We start from the raw sequence: 22991 nt of genomic DNA, 5'->3' as shown, positions 1-22991 counted from the left end.
AAATATTTCATCATAGGATAAAGGTGATCACTCAGAATAACCATCATTGATTTGCCGTGACCCTTTCTCTGAAGGGGACAGATGTCAAGAATATAGTACGTGATGCTGAACGATGACTCATCTGATCATGTCACTGTTGTTCCATCTCTGTAAACCAGCGCCGCCATTTTTTGCATCACTGAACTGGCAAATGAGCATGCATGAACAGAAATGCTTCTCTTCAAAACTGCAATCTATACTGACTCCACGTGAGCCCGCATCACCACGCACCCCCCGCGTCTCCATAGGCAGCGCTTTAATTGCACAAATCCCCTGCTGTCTAAATGTTGCGAACCTTTTGGACTGCTAGCAGTGCTCGGAAGCAATCTCTGCCTCCTGTATTGTTAGTATCTTGGGCACATGAGCACGTAAACACAGTTGATGTGCCACACAGTCTTTGTGATTGTTTACCTTGTATTCTCACATTCACTGCTACCCTCAACTTTTCCTGACATTACCCAAATTAGCTGTATGTGTGAATGCATATGTACAAATCAGCTGGACCGCACATTACCCAGACTTTACCTTGGCAGAGAGTGAGTGTAGCTGCTTCGTACTCTTTTCTGCCTGCCTCTATATTGCTTTCCACTCTTTTGTTGATATTGCAGGTACGTTCAGATACGTGAAGCATTCATTACGAATGAGTCCTCCTCGTTTCCAGTAGAGAGATCGTGTCTGACAAGGACAGTCTCCTGGTGTGTGCTACGTGTGTGGAAAGAGACTCAGGTCTGGAAATGATCTGTACTTCATGTGAGAACACAGCTTGCCCTTCTGTTACAATGCAGCTTTTCCATTCCCATTCATTCATTGTGAATTTCCCTTGGGGATGATCTATCTATCTATCTATTCCCTCTCATTGGCTTCAGTTATTCAGTTTAAACAAGGAATTCACCTCTGCTGCCCCAGAGGGCTTGCAGACTCCTTCTCTCATCCTTCAACTCGACTGGAGGCTCAGAATCTCATTTTGAAATAAGATGAGGGTGAGGAGATGAACATGCAGACTCCATGTCCTGTGATTTCACCTCTGGATGTCCCAGCCTCTGGATTATGAGTGCTCCAGGACAGGCTTTATTCTGACTGCTCCCTCTGTCTGAGTGTATGTGTGTGACAGCGGGGTGGCTTGATGCTGTGCACCCCCAGCTGAAGAGCTAGGTCTAATTAGTCTTGCTTGACCATGACCAATCCAGACTACACAGCATCTAAGGCAATTAATGAAAAGCTCAACAGGAAGACTGAACAGTGGGTGGTAGTCCTTCTTCCATCTCCCTCTCTCCTTGCTTACTTCCCTCTCTCTCTGTCTCTCTCTCACATACACACATGCACGCACACAAATAAATGCCATGTGTGGTGTTTGCCATCTGCAACTATCATGAAATTGGTGACTAACAGTGCTTTGAGTTACCTTTCTGGTTTCTGTTAGCTTTGGTTTGGCTGCGTCCTCTTCATCAATCTTGAGGGATTTCTCCGCGCTCACTTCCTTGTTGGGCTGCAAGGGAAAAGTTTCATTTATAGTCTGATTTACATTCATATTTTTATTTGATTTTCAGTTTACAGCTCCCTGACTGGCCAGTGATACAACATTCAGGGAGGCACCTATCCATATTGGCGTCTGACAGTTAATCTCACACAACTATATGGAGAAGTGCAGTTGACACAAGTCACAGCTCTGACAGGTTGGAGGAAGGCAGGCGGTGAGAGCCCGGTGCGAGGAGGGCTGCCATTAAGTGGGCGTTTCACAACAACTCACATGCTCAGAAAGTGGCTGTCAAAGTGCAAATTGTGTCAATAAAAACGACTGCTGGTGACAGAAAACAACATGGGAAAAGCTGCTGCATCCTCACAAAACCTTGAAGTTATTAGGAAAAAAGAGGTGTGAGGCACAAACAGACAGGCTGAAGGAAATCATGTTGCGTTGCAGCAATGCTTTTCGGTGGCGACTGAAATGTGTTTAATTTTCGATAATTATAACTCCTGCAAGCGGGCATCAGTTGTCTGAACATAAATGTCTTGACAACCTAGTCTTTCATTCGACAGCTACTGATTGAAACGGCAAATTTTCGACTGTTGTTAGCTGCCATGTTTACAAAACTCAACAAACTGCAACATGGGTCTAGTCTTTTTAACATATTTTAACGAGGAAAAGTTAGATTTTGTATGTTTAAATATGGAGGCTGACAAGGGCAAAGGAAGAAAAGCAGAGTAAAGAGGGACAAGGCACCAAAAGATAAGCGATCTTTTTACAATAAGCCTTAATCCCTCTTCCACTTAGTGCTCCTTGGAGTGGATCATTAGAGTCTATCATTTGTGTATTTGGAGTGTGTTTGTTTTGGCATTCTGCAGCAGATTTTTTCATTTGCAGCACACTTTCCGTTGTTGTATTTGTGATTGTTGTATTTGCCATCGTATTTCAATGATAAAAAAAAAAGGGTTTTGTAAAAACAAAGCATGTTCGTAGTCCTTAGTGTGAGGTTGCAAAAATGTACGGATGATACTTAGACCTACTTCAGTGGTGAGGTGTGTCCATCCAGCACAATGGACTGCGAGATTACAAGGTTGTGACTCACATTTAGTATCATTCAGAATCACTTATGGTTTCTGAGCAGCTATTTCTTTGAGAGTCTTTGATGATAGAACAGATAACCTGTAGTGGGTTTGGGAGATGACAGCATATCATTGGATCTGAATCCTTTCAACTCCTTAATTGACTCTCATTATGTCGAGAGCTGAACTGAAGCTACAGATAACTCGAACTCAAAGGGTCAATTTAAATCTTACTTTGGCTGAGAGGCCTCACGGTTTTCAACTGCTGATCTGCATTGGCATAGTCATAACGTGTGTGTGTGAGTGCTTGTGTGTGCTCACCGAGTGTCCTCCACCAAACTGGGCAGGCAGCCTCCTGCCAGGCATCTTTGGTCTGTTAACAGTGGGGTGCGAGAGCTTCTCCGAGGTAGACGACAACTCATCAAAACTCATCAGATCTGTGGAGGACAGATGAGGAGGCAGAGGGAGACAAAAGGAGGGAAAACAACAGAGGAAATCGGTTTTAAGGGGAATATTTCAGTCGTGAAATTAATCACACTGCATTCAAATTGATTGAAATGAGTAGCTGGTTAACAGCTTGGGCACAGCTCTGTTTCCTACCAGTTAATGATATCAGCAAACAGAGCAGCAGAAAATAGACTGTTTTGTAATGCTTGACTTATTTTAGAGTGACAATTTCATTTCGTTTCAATTTAATTATAAGCAGCAGTCGAAATGCAAAGACTGTCTTCTTTACAGCTATTTTAACGCTCACTTAAGTGCATGTTCTGACATTGGGAACATGGACCTCCAAAGGCAGAATTTCTGCCCTCTGATGCATTACAACAGGCTAAAGCTAACACCATAACCATCAGCAGAGAGAGGGTTTACACAAGGCAGAGATCTGTGGGTGCCGCACACACTTGAGATTCCTCTTTCTTCCTGTAGCACCTTTGTGGAGCTCCCTTGACCTCCTTCTCCTTCAGTTGTATAAGGCCATATTGCACATTTCATTTAAACTCTTTCAAGGCAGTGAGATCCAATCCCCCACACAGCAGATCAAGGAGACGCCTTCAAAATGCTCTAACACTCAGTTCGAAATTATACTAAGAGCATGAACAAATACAAACTTAGCGCTACTGAAGGCTGAATAACACGAGGAGGTCGTATCATTTTGACCATAATGGCTCATGTCATAACTTCAGTTTACGTGTGCCTGTACCTGTGAGCACAGCAAACACATGCGGAGGAAAGAATGAGTCATTCCCAGTTTCATTATGCAACGCTGAAAAACTTTTGCGACCGTTGCGTGACAGCACTTTGCAGCTACACGGTGGCAAACTACTGCCCTTAGAAAGGCTTGTCAGTGAATTGAATTGAATTTTCATGTTCCACGGCAATGCGTGTCAGACTGACTCCTGGTGAGAAGTGTAGAGTTTTAGCAGTTCTTTATCACCTTTACGGAGCACAAGCAGAGAAGCCTCTAGCGATATACCTTGAGGTCGACTCTATTAAATCCATCTTCTGTGCGACCTTTTCGCCTCCCTGTCTGTTCGCTGTGTCTCCATTCGTCACTAAACTCTTTTCTTTTCTCAAAATGTCAACCTTTAATCTGTTCATCTTTTCAATGATGCTTCTTCCTTTTGACGGCTTCCTCGCCACCTGTTCTCTCTTTTGATTCCTCAGACTTCCACAGAGCTGCTTTCGTTAGTGGAGGTGATGTCAATTAAGGCTCCTTATGTTGTTCTTACATCTTTCACCATTTTTACACATTAACAGCTAAAATATGCAGACCTGACAGCAGCAGACTGTTGATTGACAATGTTCTAAGGCTTGACCTGAGGGAACTCATGGTGGGGAAAGTTAATGAGGAGTATTTCCCTCATACTTACTATCAAAGTATTCTGCTACTGAGCGATCTCAGCCCCAACTGGAGTTCTTAAATCATTTCAATGTTATAGGAGGACTCAAGGTTTGATAAACTTGAGACTTTCCATCATTCTTATTTATTTATGATTGATTGGCAAATGGAATCGTAAAGTTAAGAACCACAGTTCTTGAGCAAAATCAGATTTTCCCACCTGAGCCCTACTGATAATCAATACATGAATGGACCTGGACTGACATTTTCCACACACCACAGACACCAAAGAACATGTGACCAATTCTATTTTAAATTTCAGCTTTTTTTAAGTATTTACACGCAGCATGCGAACAAAGCCAAAAGTCCAAGCGTTTCAGCCATAAACTGAAGCAAAGACACACTGAACTCGGACATATGAAGGGATATTTGAGGTTATTCTGCCTTGTGTGACAGGAGCAAACGGTTTGAAAGTCTGGAGGAAAACAGGTAAAGCACCTAGTAATTTCAAACATAGAAAAGTCTGGGAGCTGTCACACACTCAGCCGCTTGTTGTCAAAGCAAACATAGTCTGGAAAACTCATTCATGGATCGCTTGTGGCTAAAAGACACAGATTGAAAAAGCACTGCAGTGATCAAAGCAAGAAGAAAACTCATTCTGTATCTAAACGCAGCTTATTCTTGGAACGAGAGAGATGTCATCCTTAATATCTTCTGGAGTTAAAGGACTAAATCAACAAAATGAGTAAAACTATTCACCCTATAATTCAGGATTCTAATTTGACACAGCCTGTAGGCCACAGTGTACATACCAATATCCGAAGACTTCTCCCCCCACTCCCCAGACAGAGTTTTGGGTTTGGTGGGCAATAATGGCTCGAAGTCGGATTTTGGTCGCGTGGAAGGCACCTCTCCATTGTGTCTGCGGATGAAAGGGAAAAGAAAAGAAAGACATATTTATTGTATATGCAAGAAACGACAGGCTGCATGGATGAACAGGTGACGGAAATAATAGACTCACTTGAGGTTTGGCGAGGGAGCGAGAGGCTTGTCGGGCCTCTTCGGTGGGAGGCTGCCCGGCCTGCCTTTTCCAGGAGGGGGGATCGGCTTCTTGGGTGGGACCACCGGCGCCGCGGGCTTGGATGGTTTGAGATCTGGCGTCGGCCTGTCAACTGCAACAGAGAAACAAGAGCAGAGAGGAGAGTGTGATGAAATGTGAATGATGTGAGGAAAAAAAGAAAGAGAGAGGAGAGACAGTACATGCATATAATGAAAACACCCTTTAATTAATCTGAACAGCCAACATGAGCCATGTCTGCAAGAAACACTGAAACTAAATTTCACCTTTCACAATTACACACATTAACTGAGGTTATTTTCAGTCTAAATCACACAAATAAATATATGTTTTTTGTTTTTGTGCAGAGCTAAAATGGCCACCTTCCATTCTATCTGCAATATTTCTGCATAGTGAATTATTTATAGCTTCTCCTGGCTTCTGGCTCATTAAGAATGAGATCTGCCTGCTACGGTGCCTTTAAACAAATTAAAATATTGTTTCTGACTAATGACTGGAGAGACTCAGGTGAGAATAACAGCACATGACAGTCAATATTTTCACTGAAAACCAGGCAGCTTTCATTCTCAACTTCCTGTCCTGAACATATATTTTCAAATATTTAGCTAAAGTTAGTTAAATGGATCTTGATGCATGTCACAGTTCATAACTGTCATATCAGAAATACATATGAAGTCTACGCTCTGAATGCCCCATCTAATTTGCATCTGAAAGGGACGACTGGAAGCATGCACTCGTTTAACACGTGGGAATAGCTTCTTCTGAACTGAGCTGTGTTAACTGAGCTGAACTATTGAGCCAAACAACGTTAGGATCTTTTAAGGAACAGCAGATACAGCTACGCAATTCAAGGTTGCAAAATCTGTTTTCTGCGGATTGAATCTGAATGAAGGCGATATAGAACGACGTAGATTTAGTCAGTACCAAGACAGAATAACTGAACTCGAGTCAAGCTGAAGTGTGGGATCAGGAGGACGTGTCATGCTGTGCCTGTGTGTTAATTCACTCATCTTTTACAGTGACTTGTATTCATGTCATACTCCACACACACGTTAGGTTTCCATTACTTAGATTTACATTCATTTCCTGGATCGAACAATAACCATATCCACCTATTTATTCTACATTCCTCTAATAATTTTACATGTTTTATTTTGAATGTAATTTCTATGTTTAAAATCATGTGTACATTTTAGCCATATTTATATACTGGATTCTTTGAACTTTTTAGAGCACCTTCAAAAGTTATGATTGTATTTTAAAACATCATTTATAGCATTTATTTTAGTGCTTACCCCCTTTTTTAAGCACTTTTATCACTTATCACTAATTCACTTATTATTTGTATTTTATATATAAAGTATTATATATGTGTGTGTGTTTGCATGCTTTTTTCCACCATTTTGAAATATATGTGTGTCTTACTATTGCACCTATTTCTTGAACCAATCCAGTATTTTATCCTATTGTATACTATCTATTTCTAACCTTTTATTAAATTATTTATTTGTCTTTGGTCACAAACAGTCACTTCAACCCACTGAACCTATAAACTCGAGGGGAATAAACGCCTTTTATAAGATAAGGTAGGTTTGTATTAAAGGAAAAATGGTTTTAATTTCTATTAGATTTCCGCTTCCTGACAGATACTCTTTTAATGGTTATATCAACCATGACATCATACACGTTTTTATGCTTGGAAGGTTCATCTTTTAACCACCAGTGGTTAAAACGGCCCTGTTAATAAGACTGTGTCTTCCCCTTTCCCCTGAGCCCATGCCTATCGCAACATCCAATAGGATGTTGCGTTTTTATCTTACCTAACCCTCACCATAACCTTACCCTAACCTAAACCTAACCTTACCCTAACCTTAAGTCTTTATCCTAAAAATTGAATGATTTACATTATGGGGACCTGCATTTTGTCCCCATAAGGAAGGTGAGGCCACAATGTGACTGTAAACAGATTTATGTCCCCACAACCTGAGTAATACATGACCCACACATATACACACTGTAATAGTTATAACCTGCAGCTGTGGTTATTCAAATATGTGCACAAACACGCGCACGCAGACACATACACACACACGCGCACGCACACACACAGGGCTCATTTCCTGTGTGTGGCTTACTAAGATAGAAACTGCATTGGCAGCACGTCTGTCTCCTCACCAACAATGACTTGACAGCTCACTTCAACATGTGATGTGATTTCATGACGAGAATAAACTGACCTCAGGTATCAATACTTCCTGCAGACCTGCCACCACAGACATAAGCTCTGTAAACGGGGGAAGTCTGTTCATTTCACTTTCTATTTTGATCTATTAATAACAGATTACTTTTAGTCCAATGTAACTTTCCTCTTCTGCTTTAAAACTGGATGTGATTTAGTCTGATGTGTTAATGTGGGTTGGTGGTACCTTCACTGACTTCATATGCTGTATCAACGTATACTGATAATACAATATGTGTCACTTTAACCTATTATCACTTTCATTCAATGTTGCAGCCGATTCAACAACAAATCTAACTTAAAATATATGTAGCTTGCATTGCAATCAAAGAACAGAAGAAGACAGAAAGCTAAAGGGAAAGAAAGAGAAGCAAAGAACTGCAGGCACAGATTTGGCAGACACAACCTTGTACCTCAAAATTTCCATCTCAGAATTTTACTGGTCACAGTGGTGAACGTTTCAGCCCCAAGTTAAGCTCTTATGGAGATATTATGTTGCTTGTGAGCTTACTTTTAAAAAAAAAAGCAATCTTAATGTGTGTTTTCTGCACTTTACACTCACAAATCTGTAATTGTGTAACATTACACAACAGGCTGCACAGTGACCCCGTTCTCAAAGGAGCGCTGCTGGAGTCACACACGCACGAATGCACTTCAGAGCAAAGTCGAAGAGTGCAAATGCAACAGCATGACTAAACGGTCTTCATGTGTCTGCCGGCACTGCTACTCAAACCAAGTATACCTGGAGGGAGAGGAGCATGAGCTAGAGAAGATAAAGGATGAAGCCCGAAGAGCGAAAGCATGAGGGATGAATTCACGGAGAGAGAGAGTGTTGAAAGGAGCTTCCAAGAGTTACTTGCTGCTTTACAAATTCAGATTTTTCCGTAAAAACATTTAAAAGTCTTTTAAAAAGACTGAATCAATGATTTCCAACTTTTCTGGCTTTTGAAAAAAAAAAAAAAAAAAAACCTCCAACAACATGCTGTTTTCACACATGCCTTAGTGAATAATGCCCGTGTACCAGAATGTGTACTTTTACTTTTGATATTATTAGTCCATTTTATTGATAATACATCCATGCTTTTACTTAGGACCATAATAGGGTGTGTTTTTATATGAAGTTATTGGTTCTTTTACATTCAGGATGTGAGTACGTCTGCTACCACTTAGGAGGAAGGCAGAGATAAATAAAACAGAAACAGAACGGCCCTTAAAATGGTCTGTCTCTCCAGGCTCTTCGGGTCACTAATGGAGTTAATAGTGTCTCAGACAAATAGAAACAGACTGTTTGAAAGTTGGAAAGAAATTTGGAAAAAATGTGGCTTCTGAGATGTACCTCTGTCCTCCGTCCTGGCGTGATGAGGCTTCTTGTCGGCGCTGGGAATGTCCGGCTTGAGGGCTGAAAAACGAAACATGGTCCACAGAGAAGTCACCTCGTCTGTCTGACCTGCCTGATTCAAGACTCACAACACAGTGACAAGGAACACACACACACTTTCACAAGTACGACCACACACACAGAAATCCGCTGCTCGCTGAGACACACACACACACACACACACACACACACACACACACACACACACACACAGGCACAGAGGCACAGAGGCATGCGCACCCACACACAGCACCTTCTACCAGGTACTAAGAGACACACAGTTCCACACACTCCATCTGACACACACACACTCATTTGTGGTTTACAGACACATATTCACTGATGTCTCAGAAAGAGACACACACATCAAACTGTGGAGGGACACAAATGCAAACTCACTGTTACTTCCTGTGCAGACAGGAAAACAATGATGCAAGTGTGCATTTTGCAAACTGGAGCGCTGATATGAAGCACTGCTGCTTTCACAGTGAACGCTCGACAGCTCTACGTTTCAGGCTTGGTTCCTGTGTGTGAACTGATTGTTGTCTTTACTGACACGGTGACTTTGACGAAAAGCAAAGGAAACCTCTGCACGTGCAGTAGATCCCTGTAAAATTCACCTTACAAACAATGTGGCTGACCTTATGTTATTACTGACGGTTTTCAGCCGTAATCTGATTTCTCTACACCTCCTCTGCAGGAAATCACAAACTCAAGGACGAAGCACATGTTTAGTGAATGAAAAAGAGCTAAATTTAGGTGGTAATCTCCTCTGCTTGCAGAATACACCAGGCGCTGCAAGACTAAGGCGAAGACACAATACCCGCGGTACATTACATGACTACATGTGACAAATAACCTCCACTGATTGAGGGGAAACACATGCATTTTAAATGAGACTTGGTTTCTGGGACTGACATGAACAAGTCATTAAACACTACAGTTACAGATCCTGTCAACGCGTATGTTGAAGCTGTATAAGGGAAATGTATTCAACATCAATAAGGTGAGCCCTTCCAATAACACCACTGCCTCACACCTATCACTGAGCTGACAGCACTTAATGAGATGGAGGATGCAAAGTGTTCCTTACCGGCACTTTTTGATGGTGGAGGTGGCTTCTTCGGCTTCTGACAGGAAGAGAAAGGGGGCGATAAGACAGAAAAATAGGTCAGAGTGACATGACATGAAAGCAGATGATAATTCGTTAACATACTCTGACATTTATGGTCTCAGCCACAGAAACCCCAACCCCGAAGGAAGGAGGAACAAATTAAGTTTGGTCTAAACCTCAATCTAATAACAGAGAGATTTCAGCCTCAAAGCTTTTATAGCTGAAAAGTTGCGAGGGAAGACCAGGTTAGTAATTATATACTGTCTATGGGCAACAAGTCAATAATTACATGGAGATCCTGATAAGTTGTGATGCCCAAGTCTAGTGCCTCAAGTAAACTGCATTTTGAGAGCCTCTTTATATAAACCTATTTCAGTACCGCGAGGCGGGGTTCTGTCTCTGATAACCTTTTTCATTTAAGAGAAATCATTGAAAAGGTGTTAAAGTACTGAATGACATTGACTTAAACACAGACAGTTGTCAAATTTTGCTCTTGCTAGTATCAGATCTCAGTGCTTCAACGTGGTCGACAACAGCACCTGAAGCAGGCAGACTGAAAATGGTCTTAAACTGGTTGCGTTGATTGGTAATTACACATCAGGTGTATGAAAGTAATGCAGACTCCCCCAGCGTTCCATTCTCTGGCCTCCTCTGCTCAACATGTACATGCTGCCACAAGCGCAGAACACAGGAAACAAAAAAAGATCTTTGTAAATGTAACTGTGCTGTAATTTGTATTCTCTTATGTTCTATTTTACTCCTCTAAATCTATTTCTGTGTCTTTTTATATCGTCTGGACTTTTTTTTTCCTATATTGTCTTAATGCCTTTTTTGTTCTATGTAAAGCACTTTAAATTGCTCTACTGTTGAAAAGGGTTATACAAATGAACTTGCCTGTAGTTATAAAGTATGTTAGTGCTTTAAATGTGTTTGGTTGGAGGATGAGGGCGGTATGCATGACTGGGGTAAGTGAAGCCAAACTGAAACAAAAACACTTGTGAAAGGCTTTTAGGGCTCTGTGCAGCCTTCCCGGCAGATACTGTTATTCCATTTACCAAGAGCATCAAACAGGGATTACTCATGGGAATAGTAAACTGTAGTCCCCTGACCAGGACCTAAAGCTAAAATGGAAAGGGCTTTCATCTACAGTGGAAAGTGGGAGGAGAGGCACGGTAGACTGACTGTCACTGGAGCTGTTATCTTCAGCCAACAGGCGGCGGTGGGAGCTACTTTCACATTCAAGTTCTCTTTATGGCTTGAATTGGTGAAAGGCCGTTCTCAGATCATTCTTAAAATCGCTTCGATAATGACTTCTTTCAGCAGACACAGCCAACTGCTCAGAACAACGTGCTTTATTACGACACCGTTGCCTCTGACTCTCACCAGCAGCTCCCTTTCAGCTGATTACCATCTGAATGTGACATTATGCTCTCCGTCTGCAGTCTCAACAACGTGTACTGTCGAAGCGTGATCACGCACGTCAGACCCGCTGGATTACCCTGATTCAACCTTGCGGCGAGTCAGGAGCATCACTAACAGTAGACCCGCGGCTGTAATGACTGAAATGGCTGTTCACTGTAATCTCTTTCCACGGCCAGCACCGTCAGAGACCCTGTGGGCTGAATTATCAGCTATGACGGGGTGATGTCCATTAAATAAGCAAGTCATTTACAATCCAATCATATTACATAACCCCCGGCGGGTCTCGCCTAACACACATATTATGTCATACTCACAGTGGTTATACGTTCACACTTGGAAAACACCTTTGATTGTTTCTTACCAGCGTTAGAGAAATATGTTGTGTAAGGGAGATGTCACTGAGTCACAGTTCTGTGGAAAGTATCACGGCTTGAAAAATGGACTTCTCACTACAGTTTATATGAAAACTGATTTCACGTCTGCCTTTGACATTTTTTAAATATGAGAGAGACGAAATGGGAGGAGGACAAACGGAACACGCAAGGATTTTAGGGCGCGTTTGTATGTGCATATCTGTGCCTGAACCAAAACTCCAAACAATGGCTTTACATGTGAGGTATGAGAAGGTGGGTTTGTCTCAGTCTTATTCTCCTGGTTAAGTTCCTCAGGCGCCCCAATTTGTCTCTTGTTAAGAAGCTGATTAGATGCTTGAACTGTTGCCGTTAATGACAAGCATTTTGCCTGTCAGTAATGCTTTGAGACGTTACTGGGTCATCCACCCCCGGCCCCAAACATTCCTCGAACAAAATCAATATTCAACTGCATGTAGGCAGCAGGCTAATCTAATAAAGGGATGAAAGAGTGATGAAATGGAAATCAGGCCTTTCAGCCACATTCTGCCAAGACACAAATGACAAAAATGATCACAGACACTGAGAGCTTACCTCCTCTGATTCCTGCTTAGGGGATGATTTCACTGACCCCCTCGACGTGGGAGTCTGAAATATGAACACAAGGACACGGAGTATAATAATGGATTCAAATCAATGAAAAACCACAAATCACCTTCACTAATCACACCTCAAGGGTCCTTTAGATGAACATGGAGAACAGTGGGGATTAGAAATCAGTTCGCCTTCATACAGAACAGATGCCCCGAGAGCACATTCACAGTCTGCTCAAACATGGCTGCTTCACAATCATTAAAGACGCCTGGAAGCGAAGTCTCAGCAATAAGCTCTTAACCCCCATTAGGCATCTGGCTGATTATGAAGGAGCCTTATTATCTATGTGGAAAAGCATTCAGAAGAAATCAAACAGGATGTCTGCATTTGTCTCAAGCATGTTCAGACCATCATTGAAAAAGTAAAAAACTAAATGAACTAAAATTAAAATGCTGACATCTTTTTGGCCTCTTACCAGAGGAACAACAGAGCAACAACATTTTTAGGACTTCTACGGAAAACTGCAATAGATTTCAATTAAAAAACAGTTAACTATGAGGGAATGCTCCTACTCAAGTGCCCTCTGTTTGCAGGCTTTCCATACCAGCGCAGGGCCCGAGCATTGTAAGCACAACACCCACTGCAACCACACAACATTTCCAGATGACACGTGACACCAGTACCAGTAGAGGGAGACACAAACACTCACTCGAAAATGTTTGCCATTTTTGCTTAAAAGTGACGATTAATCATCTAAAATAGTTCCCGGTATCACCTCTTTCTCTGCTTCAGAACACATGACGACAAAGTTGTCTGGGAAAACACCTTCTCTGCCCCCGATGTCGCCTCGCCACCAGCCGGGCTCCCCTGTGTCCTGTTAGAGAAGAGAGGAAAAAAAGGCTGAATGGTTGGAACATTTACTCATAAATTAGGAATCTTTGCTTCGTCTCTTTCTGTCTAATATGTCTGTTATTTGCTTATCTTGCAGCAAGAAGCAGATTCAGAAGAAAAGCAACAAAACAAATGTCTTTACAATTATAAAAGTGGCTGAAAACAACAACAGCCGCATGAGATCATATTCCAAGAACTTCTCAACAGTCTCCACTAGGTGGCGGCAGAGTCAGAGTCATCGTACCTCAACATGTCAGCTGAGCTGAGCCAGCAGTGTGTGGCTCTGCTGGCTGGCTGCTCGTTCATTCATGATCATTTCCTCCTGAATGACTGTGACTCTACAGGAAGGACTCGGGGCCAATTCTCTGGATTAAATCAGTCTTAAACTGAGACGACTAAATGGGGCTTTATAGAAACACAGAGGTGTGACAGAAAGATGTTAAACTGAAGACAGTGAGTAATTTTAGAGGATGCACAATAAAGTCATTAAATGATTTAAGAGGGCAAATCAGCCGCGAACCCTCTTAAAAAAATCTGTTCTGTGAGTTGTTGAGTTAGAGGAAACTTTAGAAACTTTGTGAAATGCTGTCCATGACAAATTCTTGTGATGATTAATGATAAGCCTCATTAACAGCAGATCAGCAGCACAGATGAAACAACAAACACTGTCACACACAGTATATCATTCATTTCCCGCTCATGCTGCTTTCATTTTCACGCAGTTCTGTGGAACAATGCATCTTTTAGTGCCGTCATGACACAGAACAGCCATATAATCAGTTGATTAGAGGCGTCTTTTTCAGCCTTCTCTCATCCTCTATCTTATGTTACACACATCTGTGTCAGTGTTGTGTTGTGTACAGATGCAGCACATTGTACAGACTGCGTTTATGCCGACCTACGATCTGAACACAATGTGAGCAAGGCACATCCCATTACACCTCCATCACAACACATTTGCACCTTGCATTAACATGCGTTTTTTGTCCAGATACCGATCACATCTTAATACCAGGGGTATAAAACAAAGCCCTCCCTTGCACCCAGTGATCACGTACATTATTTATAAATGGATCAACAGCTATGAAAGAAGGAAATGAAGACATGCAGCGAGCACAGTGGGTGACATCATCTCACAACTGATCTCGTTTCTGCTCCTCTGACACAGTCGAAGCAGTATCTCACATTTTAACCTTGTTTGAGAAAAATCCTTCCTATGATCAGCGCATGATGAATCTTCTACTCATGTCCTCTTATGAAGGTGACAGTGCACTTATTTGGCACTTATTTCTATATCATTACTTATGTTACAGCTGAGATTTCTGGTCATCTGGAGGGAGTGGAGAAGAGACCGTGGGGCTAATGGGTGACATGAAATGTTGCGTTTGAATTGTATGTTGTCTTCAGTTCAAAATAAAAAACCGGCAGGACTTCACTAAGTTGTTTTGTCTCCTTCTTGTAGTGGGATGGACAGATTTGTTACAAATGCACTCAGTTGAAAAATTAACATTTATTTCACAAGTTCTGTTGTTAAAATTAGATATTGTGCTATAGTTGTCAAGAAGCACAATTCTGCCAGTGCACGGTCTGTATCTTGATTTATTCAGAAGTGCTTAAGGGCAGAAAGTTGCCAACAATTTTGAAATTTTCGATGTTGAAGAAAAGAAGAGCAAGAGAAGGCTCATACTGGCTGGGCTTTTAGACAATCTTTAAATAGCAATTCTGCGGTTATGAGCAAGGATGACATCAGACAACCAATCTAACAGGTTAGTGCAGCTAACATGGCTCAGTGATTTCTTTCTGCTCTCTGCTTGCGATTCACAGGTGAACACAGACAAAACTCCGCCTGTCAGCATTTGTACTGTTCCTAAATCCGCTGCTGTAACACTTAAATGCACGAAGCAGTGAAACTGTACCTTGCTCAGGATGTGGATGATGTCACCTTCTTTCAGGGTCAGCTCATCCTCGTTCGTGGCTTCAAAAGCAAACGTGACCTTACAGTACTCTTTCGCTGAGGAAACAGACATAATAGCGTCTTAGGAAGGGAAGCAAACAGAGCGTAATGGACGTACACGTACACAGCGAAGTTTTCTTCCCGTAAGCGTACACGAGCACAAATGTCTTACATGTCTTTGACAAGTTTCTCAGGGATACGAACACTTCGAGTCACCACAGTTCTCTCTGAATGACTTGTAATGAAAAACTTTAACTCTGTTTTCAGTTTTGCAGATGATGTTACAGTGGCGCTGTAACCGATGACAGATACAAATCACGCTAACAGGGCTAACACGCCAACTTCAGAAGTAAAACAGAAAAACCTGTTTCTCCTCTCACACCGACGACAATCAGGTGACATTAAAAGCACTTTTCCACAAGTCAAAGCATAATGTTTCAGTACTTTGTCGGCGTTTTACCTTTGGATTTGTTGTCTCCGTCTGCTCTCTGCGACTCTGTCATGTTGGGATGGGCGGGCTTTGCAGCAGATGGTAATGATTGGATTGGCTAAAATGAAGCAAACCATACAGATGGCAATGATTTATCGCACATGAGTGGATATGTGGCTTCATGTGGGCGGGTCCTGTGTGTGAGGAAGTTTGTGTCTGAACTCATCTGATCATGACTCTGTGCTATTAAGTAAAAATGTTCATGGATGATGCTGTTAATTATGGGGTTACCAGGTAGGCACCGCAGAGGATGTGAAAAGAAGTAATAATCTCTGAAAGAAAGTAACAGTGAAAGAGAAAGCATGTACCTTTTCTGCCTGTTACTACAACCAAAATTAATGTGTCATATTAACCTGCTGAAAGTACCACACGGGCGAATAACAGAACTGTTCCGATCAACAGAAAATCATTAAAAACAACCCAAAAAAAAGTCAATCAAAAACTGAAAATGCCACAAGCAGGATGCTTTACGTCCTGGATGCTTCTGCAGGCAGAGGGGAGAGCAGTTAAGTGGATTATGCAGGCCGATCTAGGCCAAAGTGAGATATCCTGTGAAGAAGAAAGTGTGAGGGCATGCGACATGTGGTGGTAGGTGAGGAGTGGGGAGGTGAGAAGGAAGCCGTGTTAGTGGTGGAAGAGAGTGTGAGGGGCTGTGGTGAAGAGGAGAGACAGGGGAGAAGAGGGGACAGTTTCAGATAGGAGTTACATGCTATGCTAATTAAGTCTTCATTATTCATTGCTACACCTAAATGTCAATATGTTATTATCCACCTGCCACTGACTTGAGTATATCCACCTTGTGCCGAGTATGTCAGAATAATAAATAAAAACAGAGAAAATCATTTACACAAGAAGATATTTCCTGCCTGATTCTGAAGTCGTGTGCATGTGCCGATGACAGCGAGCGAAGCGAATTCAATTTTTCATCCCTACTATGGATTTATTTTCCTCCAGCTGCGGATATCAAATGAGACCAATCACAGTTCATCTGATTTGCATATGTTGCTGCTAAATAACATCTGATGTCAGGTTGTTTTGACGTGTGTTACACATGTATTTATCCTGCCAGAGAAAGGCTCCTTCATCACATCTCAGTGGACTAGAGTAAAAACACACAGAGCAGGAGACCACAGAAGGGGATCAGAAAGGTAACGTCATGTGAAAATGAACGGGCTGTTCCAGAGAGCTACTGTAAGATAACTACAGTATCTATCTTCTCATTTGCTGCTATAGCCTTTACTGCTATCACTGAAGCCTTCTCACTGTCTGAACACGTAGTTGGTTAAGTGTGAAGGCGGTCAGGTGTTTCTATCTGTTCTGAACAGCCACACTAGAGGGAAGGCGGTCATAGCGCTGCGGTCGGCTCTACACATGAAAGGTGACAGAAGCAGCTGTGTCATGAATGAAGAATGAGGAGAGCTTCTCTGTCACCTCCACACACGTGGCCAATCATTGGATGAAGTGGATGTGAATGTCAGACTGTCAAGTTAAAGAAATTCTGACACTGGAAAGCTACGGGATGATGTGTGTAACAATTACATCCATTACCGAAAGTAGGATGACGAAGGCACAGTACATGTGCAGTTTCTAAGTGCACATTTTCCAGGAGCTAAAGGAGGAATTTTTTGTCAGTTCTCTCAGTATCTTTTCACTGTAAAATACCTGTCTTCAGAAACAGAAAAAAAAATACCATACTGAACCCTAATCTGTACTGTGCCTCCTCTAAAAATATTCTAAAACATCAGATATTTCTGAAATGATGGAATCGATGTTGCTCATAATGAATGTCACGTATGTACCTAAATACATATCACAGTGCTTTCACAACATTTCTTGTGCCATATATGCTGTATATTCCCGGCTTGCATCTCACTCACTCTCTCCTTCTTTTCCTCTGTCTCAGGGCTTGGCAGTCGGGCCTTTAGTTTGACCGACCCTTCTCTGAAAATGTCTCCAAAGCCGACGCCTCGGATCTTCTTGGGCTGAGCTATAACTCCATTCCCTGAGGCAGGCTGAGGCGATGTGGAGGTGGCGGTGCTTTCCATTCCACTTCCATCTGGAGAGGACATACAGCAGGGTGAGTTAATCCACAAGTATCTCATCTTACTGCGTTTGCAGTAATGTATAGGTCAGCACACATGATTTGGCTGAGAAAAATCCACATTTTATTCCCCTTTAAGCCACCAGAGGGTGCTACAATTGTGTTTGTTTATTAAACAAAGACATTTTAACATTCCGAAACGCATGAATGAAAAGATTAATTCATAAAAAAACAGTTCTTCTGAATGTCAACAGTTCACCACAGCTCTGATGAAAAACAGATGTAAGATGGGAAACGTGTGTGTAAATACACACTGTAATATTTAACAATGTAGTATTCAAATGTAGTTATAACCTGAAGCTGTGGTTATTCAAATATGTGCACAAACCTACGCACGCAGACACACACGCGCACAAACACACACACACACACACACACACACACACACACACGCACGCACGCGCGCACACACGCGCACACACACACACACACACACACACACACACACACACACAGGTAAAAGGCTTACAAACATGCAGCTGCACACTGAACTTCTTGTTGAGGCATGCAGCGAGGCTGCAATTACACCTCAACAGCTCCATTACTACACTGACAATAAATTAAGGGCCACGAGGGCAAAAGAACAACATTACAAAACTGGTGAGAACTTCTCTGCATAAACAGTTCTCCAATACCTCAACCAGAGAATACATGTCTGAATGAGACAAGAGAAAGTGTTCATCTCTGTTCCCTGAACAGCGCTGTAAGCAGTTGCTGTCAGACACTCAGAAGACTGCACTGAATTTACCTGCACTGTTCTCATACAGTGTTCCAGAACATCAAGTGCATTTTAAAGGCACTCTACAACCGCATTTGAGTCCAAGAAGAACAAGAAAACTGCTGAATCACTTTGCTGAACTGCAGCAAATGCAATGCTCCTTCTCCAGCTGAGCTGCATCCTTCATGTTAATGAGGCCCTGCTTGTTTGCTGCTTCTCTCTTACCGGTCTCGTCTGCTGCCGTGTCGTTGGACTCTCCGTCCTCTCCATTGGCATCCAGCTCTTTGACAAAGTTGGAGGGAAACAGCCCAGACTTGCCTGCCAGGGTGCCGCTCCACCAGCCCTCTTCAATCTGCACAGACAAAATATTCATTGAATTATCTGACATGGAAATGTGACTTTTTTCCCCCTCTATTTTTTAAAGATATCTGGTGGCTCCGAGGTCCTGTTTAGCTCAGGAGTGAAGTCTTCCACAGCTGCACTGAAATTCCCCTGATGCCATTAATGCTAATTATAGATATATGATCAAGGCTATTAATTAAAACAATGCATAAACTGTGACTTAAGACCACTTTTACAACCACAGCACATGTATTTCCCTTTTAACAATCTTCCTGTTAGCTCTTCTTGTAGCATACACTCACAGTGCTGCAGAATGCACAGTCCTGTCTTTTACTTGTTCTGACTTGCCCAAGCCACAAATAACCGTTTAACAGTTGGTGTATCTGAGCGGTTAAATACATGAAGTGGTTGTAATGTTCCACCTCTACCAGCATGTCTCAAATCACACACCAAAACCTGAAGCTCTGTGTTGTGTTTATCCTAAACACTAAAAGGTCAGACAAGGGGAACGTGCATATCCCAGGAAATGGCATTGCAAAAGAAAACAGTTATATCACAAGGTGCACTTACTGTGACTTGGTAAGATAACTTTACAATCAATCAAGTACCTCTTCAAGGATGTCGACGATGTCTCCGACTTTCAGCTCCAGCTCATCTTCGTTCACTGGCTGATAGTCAAACAGCACCTTGCACTGTCTCCTCTTAGGCTCTGTGGAACAGAAAACACCAGTTAATTCAACCGACCTGCTGTGTGGCCTCCACATGTGCATGCCAGTCCGTGCTTTTGTTTTTATCTAATGGAAAGAGCTATGCTGTGTGCACGGGTACGTCTCTGTCTCCTCTGTAATGCCAAAGGGGGCGGTGTGAGAACTGTGACAGGTGAGAAAGCAAGCAAGGTGTAAATCCAGGAAGTGGGAAAGCTAGCAAGAACCCTAACCCTCCCCACAGTGAACTCTGAAACCATTCTGCTCGGTGATCCTGTGGCAGGTGGCAGACACACCCTGCTGAACAAGCAGAGCCGCACACAGAAAACTGAACAACCGAACAAGACATGGTGTTGACGAGAATATGTCGTCAACGAGGACAGCCCAAACGCTGCATCAGTCTGAGCTGATTGCACAGATTTGCTCCAATGGAGACCAGACTTAGGAAGAAAGCTTTCCACGAGAAAGCGAGTGTCTAGTTACACAAAAGAGGCTCAGTGTAATGATAAAGTAACAACACAGCGTCATTAACAGGACAGCATTAGTTCGCCTGCAGCATATGCTGAATGTTCTATGATCAGAATTTTTGCTTTTTCACCACACCACAACGTCCCTCACACAAGGCTTTTATTACAAGAAGTCTCTGTATATCTGATAGTGTATGGAGCACGTTTTCACTGACTCGTCAAATTAGACTACATCAAAGGTCAGCATTACTCATGCTTATTAACATCATGTTCTGTGAATTGATGGCAGTTTGCAGAGCAGAGAGCAGATAGTGACAGCTGGTGCTGGAGGAGCCCTCTGTCACATGGTCACAGGTACCGACATTCAGGAATACACAGAGCTTAGGTTGACTTATATTACAGGCTTTTATATCCTACTCTATTTCTGAATGCAAAACAAATATTTACAAAGTTATTAATGCATTAGCACTGCAAACTGACTTACACTGATTTACTATTTCTAATGACATTTTGTGGTAAGGAAAAGGCAGAGCTGCACCCAATTAGGTTTAGGAGGAAGGATATAACACAGCCCATCTGCAAGCTAAGTGAAAGATACGTGTCTGTGCTTTACAATGCCTTTAAAATAATTATTGTGTCTCTAATATTACAATCCAAACCATCTCCATAAAGGTAACTTCTCTTATGGAGCACAGAGAAAAGTTTTGGTGAGCAGGCATATGGGGAGCAGACGTGTGGGGTGCAGGATCCATAGAAAAGAGGTGGGAAAAAGGCAGACATGTCATTTTATAATATCTTAGTTCTGATAGTACATTAATTAAAATGGCCTTAATATTGACATAGGAAAAACCAACTGTCAGCCCTTCAATCATCAATCCATTCACCAGTCACCACAGGACGATACTGTACATGACATAAAACTAGAAATAACCACCACTGTGCTATCATGTTCAACAGTTGCATTTTTCCCTTAAGTTGAGCTTTTTACTTGGGACTCCTCAATGAGCATAAGCATCTGTAAAAATAGAAACATGGCAACAGTAGCTAGGTGGGTGAAGACAAAGATAAGACGGCACTCGTGATTGAGTCTCAGAGCAAAGCTGAACACAGTGCGGGGATGTAACACACATGCACACATGCACGAGCTCACACAGCACACGCAGGAGAAATGATATTTGCAAACAACAAAATGCAAATAACATATAAAGAAAACTGCAGCATCTTACTCCTTGCAGCTGGTGGAGGCTGAGGCTGGAAGCCACCAGTTGGGATGCCAATAGTGCTCATCCTCTGAACCAGGTTGGCCACATTCCCTGCACTCTTCTCTCTCCTTGAAGGCTGAGACGTCTCCTCTTTTGGCTCACTCTTTGTTTCCTTGGCCTCTTTGGAATCCTTCTTCAGTTCCTAAAAACACCAGACGCACAGCAATAAGTGGAAAGCGTGGTTTTTTAACGGTCTTTAGAGCAGCATACTTTGAACACTCATTAAAAGCTGCTAGTGCTCATACTGCTCATACAGCATGTTTAGCAACAATGAACAACAATATTCTTTACATATTTAGGCAAGACAAAAAACTTTGTAGTCAAGAAAAGGATTGTTTAATAAGTACAGGTGCATTAAAACATGAGAGGATGAAATGAGGGACACCAGGGACAGTGGGACACAATAGGCCAGTGAGGTAAATGTCCATGGAGAAGCAGCACAGCTCTATCAGAGCAGCAGCAGACATACACACAAGGCCGACTAATCGTCTCACAGAGCAGAGAGGCAGGTCTCTTCCGAGGACATATCCTTAAAAGAAGGCATACAGTAACTTAATTTAGGATACAAATAGCTGGTGAATCTATTCATTCACATAGTTTGACTGTAGCAGACACAAGTTTTTCTTACTGCTGTTCTCAGCAGTGCTGTGACTCATTTCCTGACCACTGACCAAAAACTAATTTTCTAACCCCAACCTTAAACCCCAAATGATCCCATGAAGGAGGTGAGGATATGCATACTGTCAGCTTCACAACACAATGACAATCTGTGTTCTGTTGAGCTCAAGAGACACAACGTAAACCATAACTATGGCAACCTGAGTTAGTGCTCAATGCAGCATTGTATTAGTTACGGCCCACTCATGCTAAATGTAGCTACCGCTAATGATCCAAATCATGTCACAAGCCAGGCTGCAAAACAGCTTTGCATTCTGCCAGCCCGGGGAACTCCCTGACAACAGCACAAAGTCCACGTCACACTTTCACTCAATAGTGTGAGTATGAACATGTGGGACACTGATCCTGTAGAGGGTCCTGGGGGGCTTGAGCCTATCCCAGCGTGCGTGGGGAAGAGATGGAGTACAGATCTCCTATCTATCAGAGGAGTAAACACACACACTCAACCACATTTGCACTGCATTTATACACACAGGTTGCCCATTAACCCAACCTGCATGCTTTGGTGCTGTTGGAAGAATGTGAAGCACCCACACATTGCTGATTGATCAATCACTTCCAGATTGATCGGGAATTGAAAGACAATGGGTAGTGAAAATCTGGAGAACAGCTCAGGTCAGGTTTCATTTTCAAGGTAAAACAACATAATATTAATTCTGAAATACATCTGCAGATCTTGGACACAGTTATGTAAGCCTGGAAGTGATGTTATCAAGCTTGTAATGTAAAGTTATCTGTCTTGTCTCTTCACCTGCCCCTCAGAAATGCTCTGGCTGAGTTGGTAACGTT

The 22991-nt window shown here is 42.3% G+C and overlaps 1 protein-coding gene across 1 annotated transcript in view; it reads right to left on the bottom strand.

Annotated features, from left to right (window-relative positions):
* Window positions 1-22991, bottom strand: part of cd2ap (CD2-associated protein) — a 46561-nt gene that overhangs the window by 3886 nt on the left and 19684 nt on the right. Inside the window, exons 3-16 of the mRNA XM_076756673.1 lie at window positions 21489-21666; window positions 19700-19800; window positions 18975-19101; window positions 17808-17986; window positions 15901-15988; window positions 15403-15497; window positions 13371-13469; window positions 12596-12649; window positions 10209-10245; window positions 9074-9136; window positions 5442-5592; window positions 5233-5342; window positions 2902-3017; window positions 1442-1525 (exon numbers count right to left, since the gene is read on the bottom strand). Of these exons, the coding sequence (XP_076612788.1) occupies window positions 1442-1525; window positions 2902-3017; window positions 5233-5342; window positions 5442-5592; window positions 9074-9136; window positions 10209-10245; window positions 12596-12649; window positions 13371-13469; window positions 15403-15497; window positions 15901-15988; window positions 17808-17986; window positions 18975-19101; window positions 19700-19800; window positions 21489-21666 (1482 nt within the window). The remainder of the gene's footprint in view (window positions 1-1441; window positions 1526-2901; window positions 3018-5232; window positions 5343-5441; window positions 5593-9073; window positions 9137-10208; window positions 10246-12595; window positions 12650-13370; window positions 13470-15402; window positions 15498-15900; window positions 15989-17807; window positions 17987-18974; window positions 19102-19699; window positions 19801-21488; window positions 21667-22991) is intronic.

Source organism: Chaetodon auriga, chromosome 18, assembly GCF_051107435.1.
Source record: "Chaetodon auriga isolate fChaAug3 chromosome 18, fChaAug3.hap1, whole genome shotgun sequence".
NCBI classification, from domain to species: domain Eukaryota; kingdom Metazoa; phylum Chordata; class Actinopteri; order Chaetodontiformes; family Chaetodontidae; genus Chaetodon; species Chaetodon auriga.
This window is presented reverse-complemented; position numbering and strand designations above follow the sequence as displayed.